Raw genomic sequence first — 17,566 nt, forward strand, 5'->3', positions numbered from 1 at the left:
CTTTCATCAACTTCATGCACTAAACTGTGAACTCATACGGATAATGAACACCTACCATTTTTACAGATGGGACAGCACTGGTCAGGCTCATAAACAGGGTCCACACACTCAGTCTGTGGACATGCAGATACTGTACACAGTACTTCCCCATTGGCTTCACAGCGACAGTGTTCACAGGGAGACACCTGAAACAGAAGCCCACAGTTATGGTCAAACCTTCTATCATCCAGACTCTCCAAATGTATGTTTTTCTTCCCCAAAATTTTTCACAAAGAAACCTCATATTTAAGAATGCTAAACACATCTTCCAGTTCATTTGTCTGGACAAATGTGTCTGGATACAGCCTTAGCAGGTTTTTCCAGAATATAAACACACTGAGCCTCAGTCTTCCTACTCCCCCCTTTATCTCCAACCAGAGCTCCTGCTTAAATCGTCTGCATTTCTGCCTCTTTATTAATTATATTGACAAAATGTTTTGTTACTTAAAAAAAAAAGTCCCACATCCTATGTAATTCTTCACTAATCCTTCAGAGGTCTTTCTTTTCCATATCCCTGCCAACTACAATGCAATCAGGCCTTGGAACATTTTCAATGTGGAAGAGACCAGAAGCAAAGATCAACGACTCTTGGAGCCATGCACCTTACCAGAACCTGTCTGAAATATTTGCACTGTGTCTCATTTGTAGACAACTACTAGATCTATTTTCTGCTAAAGAAAATGAGACTCGAGGATATTAAGCATCTTGCTGTAGAAAGAACTTTTATGAAAGCCAGGGCTTCTAACTTCAAAATTCACAGAAGAAGTTTTGCTCTTCCTTTACTATCAACCCGTGTTTCAAGGCACCCATAGGTTCTGGCCTTAGATTTGCCTTTCTGTACTTTTGATCTGTTAGCGTGATTCTTTGAATTTCTCCAGGCAAGTATAGAAACATCTCTGGAAAGACCGCACACTGTCATTTCTTCCCATGGCACTCTGTGGTGTGGATTTTTTTCCTTCAAAAAGCAAGTGTGGTGATTTTTTATTTCTAATGGCCCAGGACAAAGAATGAAATAGCAGAAGTCAACAGGAACTATGAAGCAGAGTTACATGCTTTAAAGATAATAGAGAGCTATAAAATTAGTACAGAGGGTAGTGTATTTGCCACTTATGTGCCCAACCCAGTTTCAATCCCTGACAGGGCATATGGTTCTTTCAAGCTTTGCCAGGGTAAACTTTGAGAAATACAATGTCTAGTCCCTCAAAATCTAAACCAAAAAAGACAATGGGGGTGGAAGTGTCAAACTAAATTCCATAGGCAGGGGAGTGCCAGTTAAATCTTGTGTACTACAGTCATAACCATATAATAAATAATTGTAAAATAACACAACATCACAGATACTTAGCTTTGTCTTGACTGATATGATTTTCAACTCTTTAAGAACAGTATTTTAGCACCAGTTTGTGGACCAAAGATTAAAATCCACTGCTCTAAATTAAATGAGGTAGGACACCATTTTTCAAACATTTTTACACTTGTGGTAGCCAGGTACAAATACATCAAAGTACAATAAAATAAAGTAAAATGACTGATTATTTTATGCTATAGAAGTTCTATATTAGGGCACTAGAGAGATATTATGAGAGAGAGCACATTCTATTCCCCAAATTAAAGAAATAAAATCTGGAACATCTTTGAAATAGCCCAGGACAAAATCTTGACCTGATTTAATTTGCAATACAAGAGCAAAAGTTAAAATTAATACTATGTTATACAAAAATAGTTTTATAAACATCTTTGTACATCTAAGGTTTTCTTGCTACCATAATAATATGCTCTCCAGAATCCTGCTGACCTCCTTGCTTCTTCTCTTCTACCAATGCTCAACCCAGTCTGAAGCATCCTTGTAATAAGTGGAGCAAACAGTATGAGAAAACAATTTTGGGTTTGGAAACAGAAATCCTGAGTTGACAGTTTTATTTTTATATATGAGATGTTCTTAAGGTGATCCAACACTAAATCTTGAGAGTAGAGATTGCAGGATGTGGTGAGGATTTGACTTGGAAATTGGAAAAGCCTGAACAGTCATCACCCTGTCCCTGGGGAGGCTTTCAGAAAAAAGACAAAAAAGGTGTATGCAGCTGAAACTCAGAAAAGCTTCAGGCACTTGAGAGCAGCTGTCCACATGTGGACTCTTTGCGGAGTTCAGTGGCCTAGAAACTGTACATTCTTTTCTGATGTTAGGCCTTATATAATATTGCATCTCTGTACTGTTCCAGTAAGATCATCAAATGTTATAAAGAGAGAGACTTGCAGTGAATCACTTATATGTGATATGTAGAGTAGCAAGATAAGTTAAGGGATTAGAACACATCCTTTCCTTGGTGCAAACCTTTGGCCCAGGATTAGAGAATTGTGAAGGAAAAGAATGAGGTGAGAAGCAAACTTGAGTCATTGGTGAAGAGAATGTGAATATCTTCACCATTATTATAGTTTCAGTGCTAGAACAATGTCTGATTGAAACTCCAAGAGTAACAGCACTTTAAATCATGTTCCCAAGTAAAAAAAAAATTACAAAAAAAAAAAAGCAAATAAATTAGTAAAATCCTATTTAAGTATTTTGATATTGTTTACTTCACCAAAAATAAATAAAACAAACTGTGTGATTTGAGGCTTATAATCCAAACAGCCCTGAGTCTGTCATCTCAGGGAATAACAGATATTCACAGGATTTTGCCCAGTGTCATCTGAGAACAAAAAGAGCAGAGAGCAAAAACTTTGGGAGCAGGCCTCATATCATGCTCGTCCCTCAGAGGACACAGTCTGTTTTATCCTGGCAAATGCTCTTATTCCGGTCAAAAGTCTCTGGATGTTCTAAGTTCATGTTCCCCAGGTGAAAACAGCATTTCAGTGACTTCTTCCCAGGACAGGGACTGTAGGGTGAATCTAGGTACAAAAAAAAAAAAAAAAAAAGCCTAAACAAAGGTGTTCCCTCAACTTCTTTATTTCCTTAACTTCTTCTTTCGGTTTATAAAATGCCACTAGATAGTTGCTTTGTATCTGACTTGATCTTCCCCCTCACTGGATTTGGGAATTGGTTTGAATAAAGGAAGAGCTCTGGCTTTGTGCTGGGTAGAGAGAGAGCACAGACAAGAGAGACATGGCAGAGAGCTGACTCCAATGAATATCTTTTCTGACTGCTTTTATTATTTCTTTGCCATTACTCTACTTCATCAGACCCATCCACCAAAGGGATTAGGAACATAGTGCCTGGGTGATCTCACCAACGTATAAATAATTTTTATTTTACAAGGGGCCATATTATTACAACTCTCCAATCAGCTGCTGGGTACCTGACCCTAGCAGAGCTTTTATTGATGCTAACGTCAAGTGATGGGAAAGACAACTCACATCCCGTGTTCCTCACTCATTGCTGGCTGAATGATCCTGGTCACTGTCCAGTTTTAAGCCTTCAGGTCTGTTCCAAAGAAGCAAACAAGAATAATGCAGGTCTTTATCTGCAAGATGCTCCCACAATGACCTACCATGTGTAGACTGTTTTCACTTTTCATTGCCTCATTAACACTGCTTGTCATGTGTTCCAAGGAAAACATCTCATTATGTAGATTAACCATTTCAAATATTAGTTTTCTTTATTTGGTTTTGAGCCACATCTTACAGTGATAAGAACTCCTGGTTCTGTGCTTAGGGATCATTTAAGGAGGAGCTCAGGAAACCAGTAGATTTTTGGGGGAATCATGCCACAGTCAGCCATGGATACAAGAAATACCCTTCCATTTGTACTATTTCTTAGTATAGCTGTTCCAGACCCAGCTTCAGAGTTTTTGTGTCCTATACTAGAATCTATATTTGGAACTAAAACTAAGGATGTTTACTTTACTCTCTTTTGCTATCACCCAGTCCCCTATGAATGACATATGAAATGTAACTAAATAAAATTCATTGCCATACCGATACAAAATCTAAACTCATCACAACACATACTAGACAGCAGGGAATTGGATTCTCCTCTGTACACAATATTACATCAAGGCACGATAGTCCAGTTGTTGAGTATGATCAAAGACTAAAAGAGCAGCTTCAACTCAGGTTTACCTATGAAAGACATGCTAGATCTCCTCCTGACTGAGAGTGGAGCACAGGAGTGGGTCTGAGAGAGCAGCTCAAGATTCTACTATTGGTTGCAGTCACAACATGGTGCTGAAATCAGTTATCAGCATCTGGGGTGACATGGTCTTATTTCTCCTTCTATTTAATTGCTCAAAAGAATGGATGGGATAGCATACATGGGAGAGTAGGTAAAGGCGTCTGAATCTAGAACCTAAGACTGTTGTACATGGTCACTTTTCTCCAAGATCTGACTGAATCCCAAGCTGATGCTAAGACTCTAATAGGCATAATTTCATAATTAAGAATTCTTATCTAGTAGTTTAAGTACCTCATCTCTCTTCTTAATTCATTCATCTCCTATGGTTAGATGATTAATATGAAGAAGGAAAGGACACAAATGAGAGGTGACTGAGAAGTTGACAGATAAAACTGAAAAGCAGAGTACTTGGATTCAGGGAACTTTTCTTTTTCATACATCAGTATTCATATATTCATACTCATGATGGATAGTTAAAGAGAATTTTATAAAAAGCAGCATCAGATCTAATACAGATTAATGAATAATGACCTGTCATCCTGAAACTGCACAGTCCCCCTTGAAAATTTAGGACCCCAGCCACCTTGTCAGCACACCCCCAAGTCTCTGGAAAGAAATTGGCCAGATCTACCATTTCTACATTTACATTTCTACCCTGTAAACTAGTACTTTCTCATGAATAAATTCCTAAATACTTGCTCTACTTCCAGGCAGGTGAGATGTGCCCTCCGATTTCTCTGAAAGTATATAGCCTCAAAACTCCATTAACCAAACTGAGTAAATAGTTTACAATTTGCTCAGCATACTCAAATAATTCTACATAGTAAGAAAAAAATAGCCTGAAAAGCAATCACCATTTAGTATAGGCAATTAAACACATTACTTCTCATTTAAGAAAAATCTAAAACTCCAACATTAATATCTCAAAAAATACAAAGAGCAATGGGGGAAAATAAGGAGCTCAACTGCAGTTGCATATGGAGAGATAAAATTAGGCAAATCTGCAAGCCCAACAAAATGCTGAGCTTGGCCAATGAAGACCTAAATATCAACACTCAATGCACTGGCAACAGAAATGAAGGAAGCACTAGCCAGTGAAATTAAGCAATCAATAAGCAAGAAATTCAATCAACTCAAAGAAGAACTTTTTCGGTGGATGAGAGAATCCATAAATATGGAATTGAAGGAGCTATAGAAAGAGCTAGCAAGCCAAAGAAGCAGATTGTCACAGTAAGAGAATCTTGCACAGGAACTTAAATAAGAATGGCAAGCCAGCTTAATGAGGAAGTCAAAAAAGAAAAAAAGAGCTGCCCACAAACGTAGTTAGTTACCATGTTCCAATCAAGCCAGCTCCATAGACTAACTCTTTTCTTGAGCTAGTAGTTAACAGAGCTGTGAAGGATCATGGGTACACTGGCCCATGCAGCAGAAAGATGGTCATCTTGGGAGGAGAGGACTGCCCAGCCATAGCCGTGCCTGCTGACTCCATCACCCAAAATCTCTATTTTCCCAAAGGCCCTGCCTTATCACTGACCCTCTACAATTCCCTTCAGGGGCACCTGTCTAGCCAAATTTCAGGTATACCAGTTCTGGGGCTGATATCAACAGAGCATCTTGGAGTAGTCTGGGTACTTCCTTCCATGTTTCCTTCTTCCAGTCTTGGCAGCTAAGTACTCGCCCCTAAAATTCATAGTATCAGTAACTGTGCTGATATTTCTTTTTTTATTTGTTTGTTTTGTTTTGTTTTTGGGCCACACCCGGTGGTGCTCAGGGTTTACTCCTGGTTATTTGCTCAGAAATAGCTCCTGGCAGGCACGGGGGACCATATGGGATGCCGGGATTTGAACCAACCACCTTAGGTCCTGAATCGGCTGCTTGCAAGGCAAACACCACTGTGCTATCTCTCCGGCTCCTGTGCTAATATTTCTGGACAACATCATTTGTTTAATACTTATATCTCTATAGGAAGAACCAATTTAACAGAAAGGACAGCTACCAAGGGCTTGCTAAACCTTTGCCATTGTATTAATGACTTCATTGGAAATACAATAGTTTTCATAAATGTGCTTGCTACTGTTCTTTTTTCTCTTTCTTTCTTTCCTTTTTTAACTTTCTTCTTTTCCTTTTTATTTTTTTCCTTTTTTATTTTTATTTTTTTTTCCACTGGCAGAAGATGGTGGATTGACACTGAATCAGACAGAGGCAGGTTCACCAGGAAATCTGGTGTTCCTGATTTCTGACAGTTGCATTTCCTCTCCTGGAGTCCTTCCTCCCACCCACCCACCCCCTTTCTTCTTTTTATTTTTTTTATTAACTCTGTTCCATGTTTAATCAAGGATCATGTAGATGGCAATAGGAGAGAGAGAGAGAGAGAGAGAGAGAGAGAGAGAGAGAGAGAGAGAGAGAGAGAGAGAGAGGAGAGTGAGGAGAAAGGAGGAGAGAGACAAGAGACAGGCTCCTTTTTTATTTTAATAACATTGCTTTTACTCATCTGGAAAGAAAGGCATTATGACCAACTGCATCAACTATGTGGTACATTTTCCTTAAATCATTTTAAAAAATATATAAAGAACAAAAGAAAAGAAAGGAAAATATTATGGCTATTGTAAATAGTTCTGTACTGAACATAAGAGTGCAGAAGGGATTTTGGGGCCAGATCAGTGGTGCAAGCGGTAGGGCATTTGTCTTGCATGTGATAACCTAGAATGAACTGCGGTTTGATCCCCCAGTATCCAATATGATTCCCCAAGCTAGGAGCGATTTCTGAGCACATAGCCAGGAGTAACCCCTGAGCATTACAGAGTGTGGCCCAAAAACAACAACAACAACAAAAAATGAAGGCAGAAAAAAAATGCAGAAGGCATTTTTATATTGTGTTTTTGTGTTTCTAGTGTATATATAGGTATTGATGCATCATATGGAAGCTCAATGTCTAGCTCTTTGAGGAATGCACATATTGTTTTCCAGAAGCTATACCAGTCTGGTTTCCTACCAGCAGTGAATGAGAGTCCCTTTCTCTGCTCATCTGTGCATGCATGGGTTGTTCTAGTTTATGTAATTTGTACTAGTTTCTGTGGTATGAGATAATTGATGATTAGTGATGAGGACATTTTTTATGCGTCATTTGACCATCTGTATTTTCTCTTTGAGAAAATGTGTGTTCAATAGATGTGTGGTTAAAGAAAATGTGGTATATCTACACAATAGAATACCACACTGCCATTAGGAAATAGGAAGTCATAAAATTTTCTTATACAGGATATATATGGAGCCTATTATACTAAGTTAAATGAGCCAGAGGGAAAAGTATATTCATAGGATAATCTCATGATTTGGAGATGATAAGAAATACAAGAGATAGTGTAGTAATAATACCTAGATACAATAGAGACAATGGTCAGGAGTTCCGTCCTAAGGTAGAAAGCATGCAACAAAGAGCATTGAGTATAGTTAGAATAGAAAAGGGTCTACTAGGACAATGATAGTTGGAATTGATAACTCTGGACAAGAACTCTACACAGAAAGTGGAAAAACTAACAAGGAGGTCACTCTTCCATTAACAGTAGTGAAAACCACAGTGTCAAAAATGATAGAGAGAGAGAGAGAGAGAGAGAGAGAGAGAGAGAGAAGGAGAGAGAATGAGAGAGTGAGAAATGAAAATTGCTCTCCCTAGAATAAGGCAAGTGAGTTAGGTGGTGGATGACTGGAAGGGTGCATTGCTGAAGGGTTGTGCTCATTAAATTAAATTAAATTAAGGAACTATTCTTACATAAAGCAATTTAAAAAAAGAGTCAAAAGCTTGAAATCTTTTTCAAGAGACTTAACAAAGATAAGAGGAATAATCTTTGAATCCTAGGAATGCCAGAAGGTGGGGAAAAGGGAAAAGTAGAAGGAGAGATCAATGCAGAAAAGTTCCTCTCTCTGGAGATAGTTGTATGAATTTGAGAGGTCAAAACAAAATAGACTCAAACAAAACTACAGCAAGACATACAGTAAACAAAATGGTAAAAACTAAAGAGAGACAGAGAGATGAACAACTTAAAGTATTAAGAGAAAAGAAAAATGTTAAATATAAAGGAATGTACATAAGAATCACAACTTATTGCTCATGTGAAACAGTCAAGGCAAAAAAAGAATGGAATAGCATATTCCTATTATTAAATGAAAGAATCTTTTATACTAGAGTTCACTTCCAAGTTAAACATCTCATGTAGATTAAAGGGAGGGATTTAAAAACATTTTCATACAAAAAAGAGCTGACAACATTCACAATAACCAAACTGGCTCTGAATTAACTATAGATAGTTAATAACCAATTGTATAAGCAAAAACTCAACAAAGTAAAATTGCACAACAGCTATTTATGTCAATAATATACTTGAAAATCTTTGGACTAAACTCTCACATCAAAAAGCACAGAGTGGTGGGATAGGTCAAAAAACAAACACATTTGCTGCTTATAGGAATATATCGATAATATTTTTGATAGAAACTCAGAGTAAAACGATGTGGAAGTTATGCAAAGCACTGAAAAACAAAACAAAATTTAAAAAGCTGGGATAGCAATATATCAGACCAAATTTCATTCAACCCAAAGAATGTAATCAAAGACAAAGATAGGCAATATTTATTGATGAAGGGAACAATAGACAAAGATGTACTAATTCTAATCAAAATATAACCTCCAAACATTGGGTCAGAAAAATTTCTAAAGCTTTTTACCACATATCTTGAGAAACCCAGAGATTGAAACATGAGAGTGGGAGATTTCAACATGCTATACACTACAGGGCAGATCAAATAGGTAAATTATCAGTAAGTACATTAATATTCTAAATGAGAAACTGAAAGAGCTGTGACTAGTCAAATTATATAGGCCTTCCATCCTCAACAATATTACTACACATTTTTCTCTAGAGCACACAGAACATTTTCCAGGATAGATCACATTATAGGGCATAAGTCCAAATTACATAATTTTACTATCATAAGAATCGTACCAAGCATCCTATGAGGCCACAGTTCCACCAAGAAATTGACAATAAAAAGAAGTTATGGAGAAACACTAACACATGGAACCTGAACACATGCTGCTTAATAACATCTAGATCAAAGAGGGTATTGAGGAAGAAATAAAAAGTTTCCTCAAAATTAACAATAATTAAGAATCAAGTTAACAAAATCTAAGGGACATAGAAAAAAAATAGTAGGAGAAATTCACAGTAATAGAAGCATACATTAGGAAAGAAGAAAAAGATAAAATCAACAACTCAAACACACATCTTACATATCTGCAGAACAAACAACAACAGAACCCACCACCAGATAAAAAAAATTAAATAACAAAAACCAGAGAATAAGTCAACAAAATAGAACTCAAGAAAACAATACAAAGAATCGTTGAAACCTGGAGCTGGTTCTTTGAATGCATAAACAAGACAGACATACTCTTGGCAAGAAACATTAGGAAAAAAAAGAGCAAGTGCTAAAATTATTGTACCAGAAATAAAAGGGGATAAATTACAATGGAACTTCCAGAAATTCAACATAAGAGCTTACTATAATTTTACTCTGTTAAACTAGAGGACCTAGAAGAAATAGAGATACTTTGCTGAATTAGGAGGAAGTAGAAAGCCTAGCCAGGCCAATCACAAGCAAGGACATTTAAGGAGTAATTAATATCTACTTAAGAATAAAATTCAGGCCCAGAGGGATTTATAGTTAGTTTTATCAAAGATTTTGAGGTTTACTGCCATTGGTCCTTAATATCTTCCAAAATATCAAATAATAGGAATCCTTCCTAAAATCTTCTACAAAACTAATATTATGCTAATACCAAAAGTTGACATACATACTACTAAAAGAGAAAAGTTCAGACCAATCTCCCTGATGAGCATTGATGCAAAAAGAAAAAAAATCAACAAAAAATTAGCCCATCAAATAGAAGAATTTATCAAAAAACCATACACCATGATTAAGTGCATTCCAGAGAATGGAAGGACAATTCAAAATAAGCAAATCAATTACCTTCATACAGCACATCAGTAAAAGAAAAGATAAAAATCATAGGATCATATCAACTGATGCAGAGCAATATTTAAACAGTCCCCAACACCAACTTATAATTAAAAGACTCCGCAAAATAGGGATGAAAGGAACATTTCTCAAGATAAGAAGAGCCTTCTAAATAAAACCCATAGCTAATATTACTCTTTACTGTGAAAAACTGAAAGCATTCCCACTGAAGTCAGGCATAAGGCAAAGACATTCATTGTTTCCTCTTGACGTAACATAAGTCCAAGTAATGACAATTAAGAGAAAGAAACAAAAATACCCATATTAGCAAAGAGGAAGTTTCACTATCTCTATTTACAAATGTCACAATGATGTGAAATGAAGACCCAAAAACTCTTAAAATTTTTCCTAAAAGCAATAAACCAATACAGAATGGTGGCTGGGTACAAAGACAATGCACACGAATCTATTGCATTCCTTAATGTAAATAACAAAACAGAGCATAAAAAGACTCTAGCCTATATAAAGTAGTGTCAAAAATAACAATTGCTGGGCTGAAGAGACAGTACCGTTCTTAGGTTGTTTGCTTTGTTGGTCAACCTGGGATTGAAACCCCAGAATCCCATGTAGTTCCTCAAGCCTACCAGAAAAAGAAAAGCTGGCTCACTGAAAACAGATCCTGAGTAATCATTGTGCGTAGCCATGTGACCCAAAACAACAACAACAACAACAACAACAACAAAGCAAACTTAGAATAAATGAGGGAATTATACAATGAAAAATTATAAAATATTAAGAAATTAAAAAATATCTAAGGAAATGGAAATGCAAGCTTGTGTATTAGAGACTCATATTATGGGAATGAACATTTTACCTAAACTACTAATAAATTCAGTGTAACCCCTAACTCCATGAACGTCAAAATTCATGCAACATTATTCAAGCACTTAGAGCATACAATTATAAAAGTTGTGATGAAGCAAAAGATTCTGGATAGCCAAAACCATACTGAGAAACAAGAAACTGGGAGGCATAGCATTGCCTAACTTGAAGCAGAACTACAAAGATATAGTAATCAAAGCAACACGGCATTGATACAATAACAGACTTTCTGACAAATGGAACAGAACAGAATATCCAACAATGCACTCCAAGAATATGGCCAACTAATTTTTGACAAAATATCCTAGAACGTAAAATGGGGTTGGGACAATTGGATTACCAATTGTGGTAATAATTTTAGCTGCATTCATATTTCACACTTTGCACAAATGACAACTCAATGTGAACCAAAGTTCTGGAGATAACTTCTGAATCTATAAAGTACACTGAGTAAAACATAGGAAAAATATGGGCTGGAGCGACAGCTCAATGGTAGGGTGTTTGCCTTGCACGTGACTGACCCAGGACGGACGGGGGTTTGATCCCTAGCATCCCATATGGGTCTCCAAAGCCAGGAGCTATTTCTGAGTAACCCCCTGAGCATCACTGGATGTGGCCCAACAATGAAAAAAATCAGGGAAAATATTACAAGATCTCGATCTCAAATGAGTTTTTAAACTAAATGAGTGCTAATGGCAAAGACTACACAATCAAAGCTAAACAAATGGAACTTAATCAAACTAAAAAGTTGCTGTGTGGCAAAACAAATATGGGTGAAAACTAAAATATAGCTGAGTGGGAAAAAAAAAACAGTTACATTCAACACATCAGATGAAGTGTTAAACAATATATACAAAGTACTCACAAAGATTAATCCCCCCAAAATCTAAGAACTGCATTAAAAATGAGGAAAAGAAATACACAGATGGGCTCGGAGAGATAGCACAGCGGCGTTTGCCTTGCAAGCAGCCGATCCAGGACCAAAGGTGGTTGGTTTGAATCTCAGTGTCCCATATGGTCCCCCGTGCCTGCCAGGAGCTATTTCTGAGCAGACAGCCAGGAGTAACCCCTGAGCACAGCCGGGCATGGCCCAAAAACCAAAAAAAAAAAAAAAAAAAGAAATACACAGACATTGGTAAATACCATATAGAGAGTACTCACAAAGATTAACCCCCCCCCCCAAAAAAAATCTAAGAATTGTGTTAAAATGGAGAAAATAAATACACAGGCATTTCTCTGAGGAAGATGGCCAACAGACATATGAAAAGATGCTCATCACTATTTATTCTTAAGAAAATCCAAGTCAAGAGAACTGTGAAATATCATCTTCCACCAGTGAGGATGGCACATATAAAAATTACTGGAAATAATCTCTTTTGGCAAAGGTATGTTGAAAAAGGGACTCTCATTAGCTGCTAATTAGAATGTTGTAGATTCAATTGCTATGGAAAAAAGTATGAAGAGTTTTAGATAAACTCAGAATCGAGTGTTATATGACCCAGCAATGCCTCTTTTGATTATCTTTTTACTAGGACACAAAAACATTTATTAGAAAAGGACATATTTACACCTCTATTTATTGTCATACTCAATAAAATAGTTAAGAGTTGGAAAGCCTTGATGTCCACAATCATAAGAATGTGTGATGGATCTGTAGTATGTACATATATACAGTGAAATACGACATAGATTTAAGGTATGATGCAATCATGTGATTCACTAAATCATGAATAAAACTGGAAGATATGTTAAATTGTGTTATCTAGCAGAAGGATAAATATAGAATGCTGTCATTTATATGTAGCATTTATAATAATAAAAATAAGAAGAAGAAGAGAAGAAAAAGAAGAAGAAGAAGAAGAAGAAGAAGAAGAAGAAGAAGAAGAAGAAGAATCCATAATATAGTAAGAAGAAGAAAAGAAATAGAGTGAAAGGAGAAAAAGACAGATGTGAAATAATGGTGGTCAGGGATCAAAGGGATTCAGGTACATTGTGGGTTTAAGAAAAGACAGAACTGGGGCTAGAGCGGTGGTGCAGCAGTTAGGATGTTTGCCTTGCACATGGCTGACATAAGATGGGGTTGTGGTTTCAATCCCCCAGCATCCATATGGTTCCCCAAGCCAGGGAACAATTTCTGAGCACATAGCCAGGAGTAAACCCCTGAGTGTCACAGGGTGTGCCGAAAGAAAGTAAAGAAAGAAAGAAAGAAAGAAAGAAAGAAAGAAAGAAAGAAAGAAAGAAAGAAAGAAAGAAAGAAAGAAAGAAAGAAAGAAAGAAAGAAAGAAAGAGAGAAAAAAAGAAAGAAAGAGAGAAAAAAAGAAAGAAAGAAAGAAAGAAAGAGAGAAAGAAAGAGAAAGAAAGAAAGAAAGAGAGAAGAGAGAAAGAGAGAGAGAGAAAGAGAGAAAGAGAGAGAGAGAAAGAGAGAGAGAAAGAGAGAGAGAAAGAGAGAGAGAGAAAGAGAGAAAGGACAGAACTAAATATCTAAACCACAGAGTCAACAGCACTAAAAGTTTCAAAGCTCTAAAGTTTAACAACCAAACTTCAAAAGGTGCCTGGTAAAATGGCAGTGAGAGGCAGGAGGTATGGAATTGACTCTGGGAACATGAATGGAGGGAGGTTGACACTGGTGGTAGGATTGGTCCTATATTACTGCATGTCAAAAACTCATCTATGAATAACTTTGTAAATCACAGTGCTTCCCATAAATTAAAAAATGATATCTACTAGATATTTTGTTTTATTAATTACAGGTGTATCAAAATGTTTGGAAAAATATTTGAAAAGTCTCAAGTATGAATAAAAACAAACACAGACACATCTTGGAATGTTTTTTATTAATAATTATGGACCACACATGATTGTGTTCAAGGTTTGATCCTGACTTGGTCCTCTAGAATCACTCCAGGAAGTGCTTGGTGGACTACATGGTGCCTAGAATTAAATGTGAGCCAGCTGTGGTGTCCAAGGCAATTGTCCTATCGCTTCAGTCCTTGGAATTTTATGTAGCGATTGTGAATAATATATATAGCAGAAACTGAAGAGAGATATCAACTTGGTTATAATAAAAGTAGAATATATTTACTAGAAAGTATGTTTGCCTCAGTTGTATAGATGCAGTAAAAACTGTGACATAAATATTGACTGTTTTAAAACATTAAGTATGAATAAGCATCACAATGTAAACATTAAACAAATCCTAAAGGTGCAATGAAATCTACACGCTTGGATACTATTATTAAATTCAGTGCCTCCTCCATGGATTAATGATTGACATGTAGTAAGTGGTTGCGAGATTTGGAGTAACAATTCTAAATTAATAAATAATATATAAGCAGTCCTATATCTTATCACATATAATTTTCATTAATGACCTCAGTTGTAATTAGCCATCTAATTTGTAAGAATTTTGGCTTCATTTAATTAGTTGTATCTTTAATTATGAGAAGTATCAAGTTGTTAACTACTGGAGAAAGCAGCTTAAATATGAATCCTGCTTGCCTTCCAGCCCTGAATGCTTGTCCAAATGTGGCAGGCAGAAACTCATTTACAGACACTTTTACCTGCTCCCTCTCACAGAAGCATAAATCCCACAGCAACATTACCTTTCTGCCCCCAGAATCTTGATCATGGTATTCCAGCATTCATTTCTCAGGTTGTTTAAAGTATAGTCCCTATTCTGTCAGAAATAGTCACTATCCCAGAAGGCAATTTTTCTTATACTTCCAATCTGCACTTTCACTGTGACTGCAGGACTAGCAGGAGGCATAAAAGATGAAAGCCCCTGCTGCCAGCTCGAGGACAGATGTATCAAGATCACCTAACTGGAAAGCACAAAAGTCTCAGAACAATTTCCCAAATCATTGTCATGTTTCCAGCAGTGGAATTAATTCAAACACAGAAAGGAAATAGAAGCATAAGCTAAGATATTGCAGCATACATAATTCACAGTTAACTCTAGTCAACATTTAATCAGCTCTCCTATCCACTTTAGCAATTTCTCCCATCAGCAGCAGTGTTTGTTTGGTTATTCCCACTCCCAACATTCAGGATCTGAAATGACACCTAAAAGATTAATACGGAGGTACTGAAAATCTTTAATATAAAGTGGTTGAAAACCAGTGAATCTAAGGGCAGAACCCCAAACCCCAGGGACTAAATAAAGTCCTATAGTTAGAGCCCCAGGAGCACCATGCTATCCTGAGGTAATATAATTCCACTGTTCCTTGGCCCTGAAGATCAAGCTTTATAGGAGGGACAAGAAAAAAGAAGAAAACAATCGCCTTTCAAACAGATTAGGCTGCATAAATCCTCCCAAGTCCTGGATGATAGCTTGCTTGTGGTTCATAAATAAAAGTGGGTAGCATTTTCATGTGGTGAGAAATAATGAACTACTGAGTGATTAGTCCAATATAAGAAGATTCAGAAGATCTCAAAAGAACACTTGATTTTCCTTTTCTTCCCTTCTTTTGAAGGGTTTTAACTATCAGGATCCCCGAAAGTCTCCCTGAAAGATTGCTGGTCTAGAGCATAGAAGTTCTACCACAGAAAACCCAAATCTCGGGCAATTGGTGATTGGCCCACAATGCTCAATCCTCTTATGGGCAAAGTTAAACAGAAGGATGGACAAATGCATTATAAAAGAGAACATAGCACAAGGTTAGGTTAGGTTACTAGATGCTAAACTGATTGTACATAGTGTTCTTGCTTTTGGTTAGAATTGAAGGGTAGAGGGTCAACTTAGAAAACAAGAACGTGTGGCCAAATGAGGTCAAGGGGCAGAACAGATGTGGATCCCTTAGTACTTTCTGAAGGGAAGAAACACTGAGGAGATACAGGGCATGAAGGTATCATCAGATCCAATTGGCTGGTGAGTGGTGCTTGCTGTTTGTTCTCTAAAAGAAGATATATAGGGACATGCTCAGTAGACTAATTTTTCTGTAAGGGAAGGTATAAACCAAATAATTTTATGATTTCTTGACTAGACAAAAGGATTCCAAAGGCATTACCGATTCTTTCTAGGGTGAAGAACAGAATGTGAATCAGTGGCCTTAGTGGTTGAAAACCATGAATCTAACGGCAGAACCCCAAATGCCAGGACCTTAAAAGAGGCCTATAGTCATAGTCCCAGGAGCACCAGGATGGCCCAAGGGATCTAATTCTGCTGTTCCAAAACCCTAGGGATTAAGCTTTACAGGATGGACAAGAAAAAAAAAGAAAAAGTCACCTTTCTAACAGATTAGACTGCGTAAATCCTTCCAAGCCCTGCATGATAGCTTTGTTGTGGTTCATAAATAAAACTGAGTAGTATCTTCATATGGTGAGAAATAACCTGCTAAGTAATTACTTCAATAAAAAAAGATTCAGAAGCTCTCAAAGACCAATATATTCCAAGCAGACATACAGACTTTACACTGATGCTATGTTTTCCACCATCAGCAAATGTGGGGATTAAAAGAAATGTTCTAAAACTAAAGACCAACATCCTACTGCTGATAAATTCGAGTTTTATTTTTCACACTTTACTTTTTGGAAGACTTAGAAGTGACTGCAAGGCTTAGAAGTGACTCATTTCTCAGTGCTCTGGAGTCACCCTTAGGGATCTTTATGGGTCCCATTCTTAGTGCTGGGGAGTGAACCAAGTCAACCACTTGCAATCCAAGCACCTAAAGACCTATGTTCAAATTATAGATAATGGTGAGAATCTTAGATGAAAAGACAGCACACTCCAAGTTGAAACAGAGATAAACAGAAGGGACTATATTAGGCTGAGAAGCTTCTGCACCTCAAAGGAAATAATGCCTAGGGTACAAAAGCCACCCACAGAATGGGAGAAGCTATTCACCCAATACCCATCAGATAAAGGGCTAATATGTAAGATATACAAGGTACTGACAAAACTTTACAAGAAAAAAGTCTAACCCCATCAAAAAATGGGGAGAAGAAATGAACAATTTGTCAAAGAAGAAATACAAATGGCCAAAAGGCACATGAAAAAAAAAGTTCCACATCATTAATTAGGGAGATGCAAATCAAAACAACAGTGAGGTACCATCTGACACCACAGAGACTGGCACACATCAAAAAAAAACAATAACAAGAACAATCAGTGTTGGAGATGTGGGGAGAAAGGAATTCTCATTCACTGCTGGTAGGAATGCAGTCTAGTCCAGCCCTTATGGAAAACAATATGGAGATTCCTCAAAAAACTGGATATTTACTTTCCATATAATCCAGCTATACCAGACTCTGGAAACAACCAAGAAGCCCTTCAACAGATGAATGTCTAAAGAAACTGTGGCGCATATATACAATGGAATATTATGCAGCCATCAGAAGAGGTAAAGTCATGAAATTTTCCTATACATGGATGCACATGTATTATGCTGAGTGAAATCAGTCAGAGGGAGAGAGATAGACACAAAATAATCTCACTCATCTATAGGTTTAAAAAAAAAAGACATTATTGAAATAATTCCCAGAGATGAGGGCCAGAAGGACCAGCTCACCATAGGGAGCTCACCA

General features: G+C 37.0%; 1 protein-coding gene across 1 annotated transcript in view; it reads right to left on the reverse strand.

Annotated features, from left to right (window-relative positions):
* Positions 1-17,566, reverse strand: part of VWC2 (von Willebrand factor C domain containing 2) — a 166,248-nt gene that overhangs the window by 127,900 nt on the left and 20,782 nt on the right. Inside the window, exon 2 of the mRNA XM_049777284.1 lies at positions 56-185. Coding sequence (XP_049633241.1) covers positions 56-185 — 130 coding nt within the window. The remainder of the gene's footprint in view (positions 1-55; positions 186-17,566) is intronic.

The sequence above is a fragment of the Suncus etruscus genome, chromosome 7, assembly GCF_024139225.1.
Source record: "Suncus etruscus isolate mSunEtr1 chromosome 7, mSunEtr1.pri.cur, whole genome shotgun sequence".
Classification (NCBI taxonomy): domain Eukaryota; kingdom Metazoa; phylum Chordata; class Mammalia; order Eulipotyphla; family Soricidae; genus Suncus; species Suncus etruscus.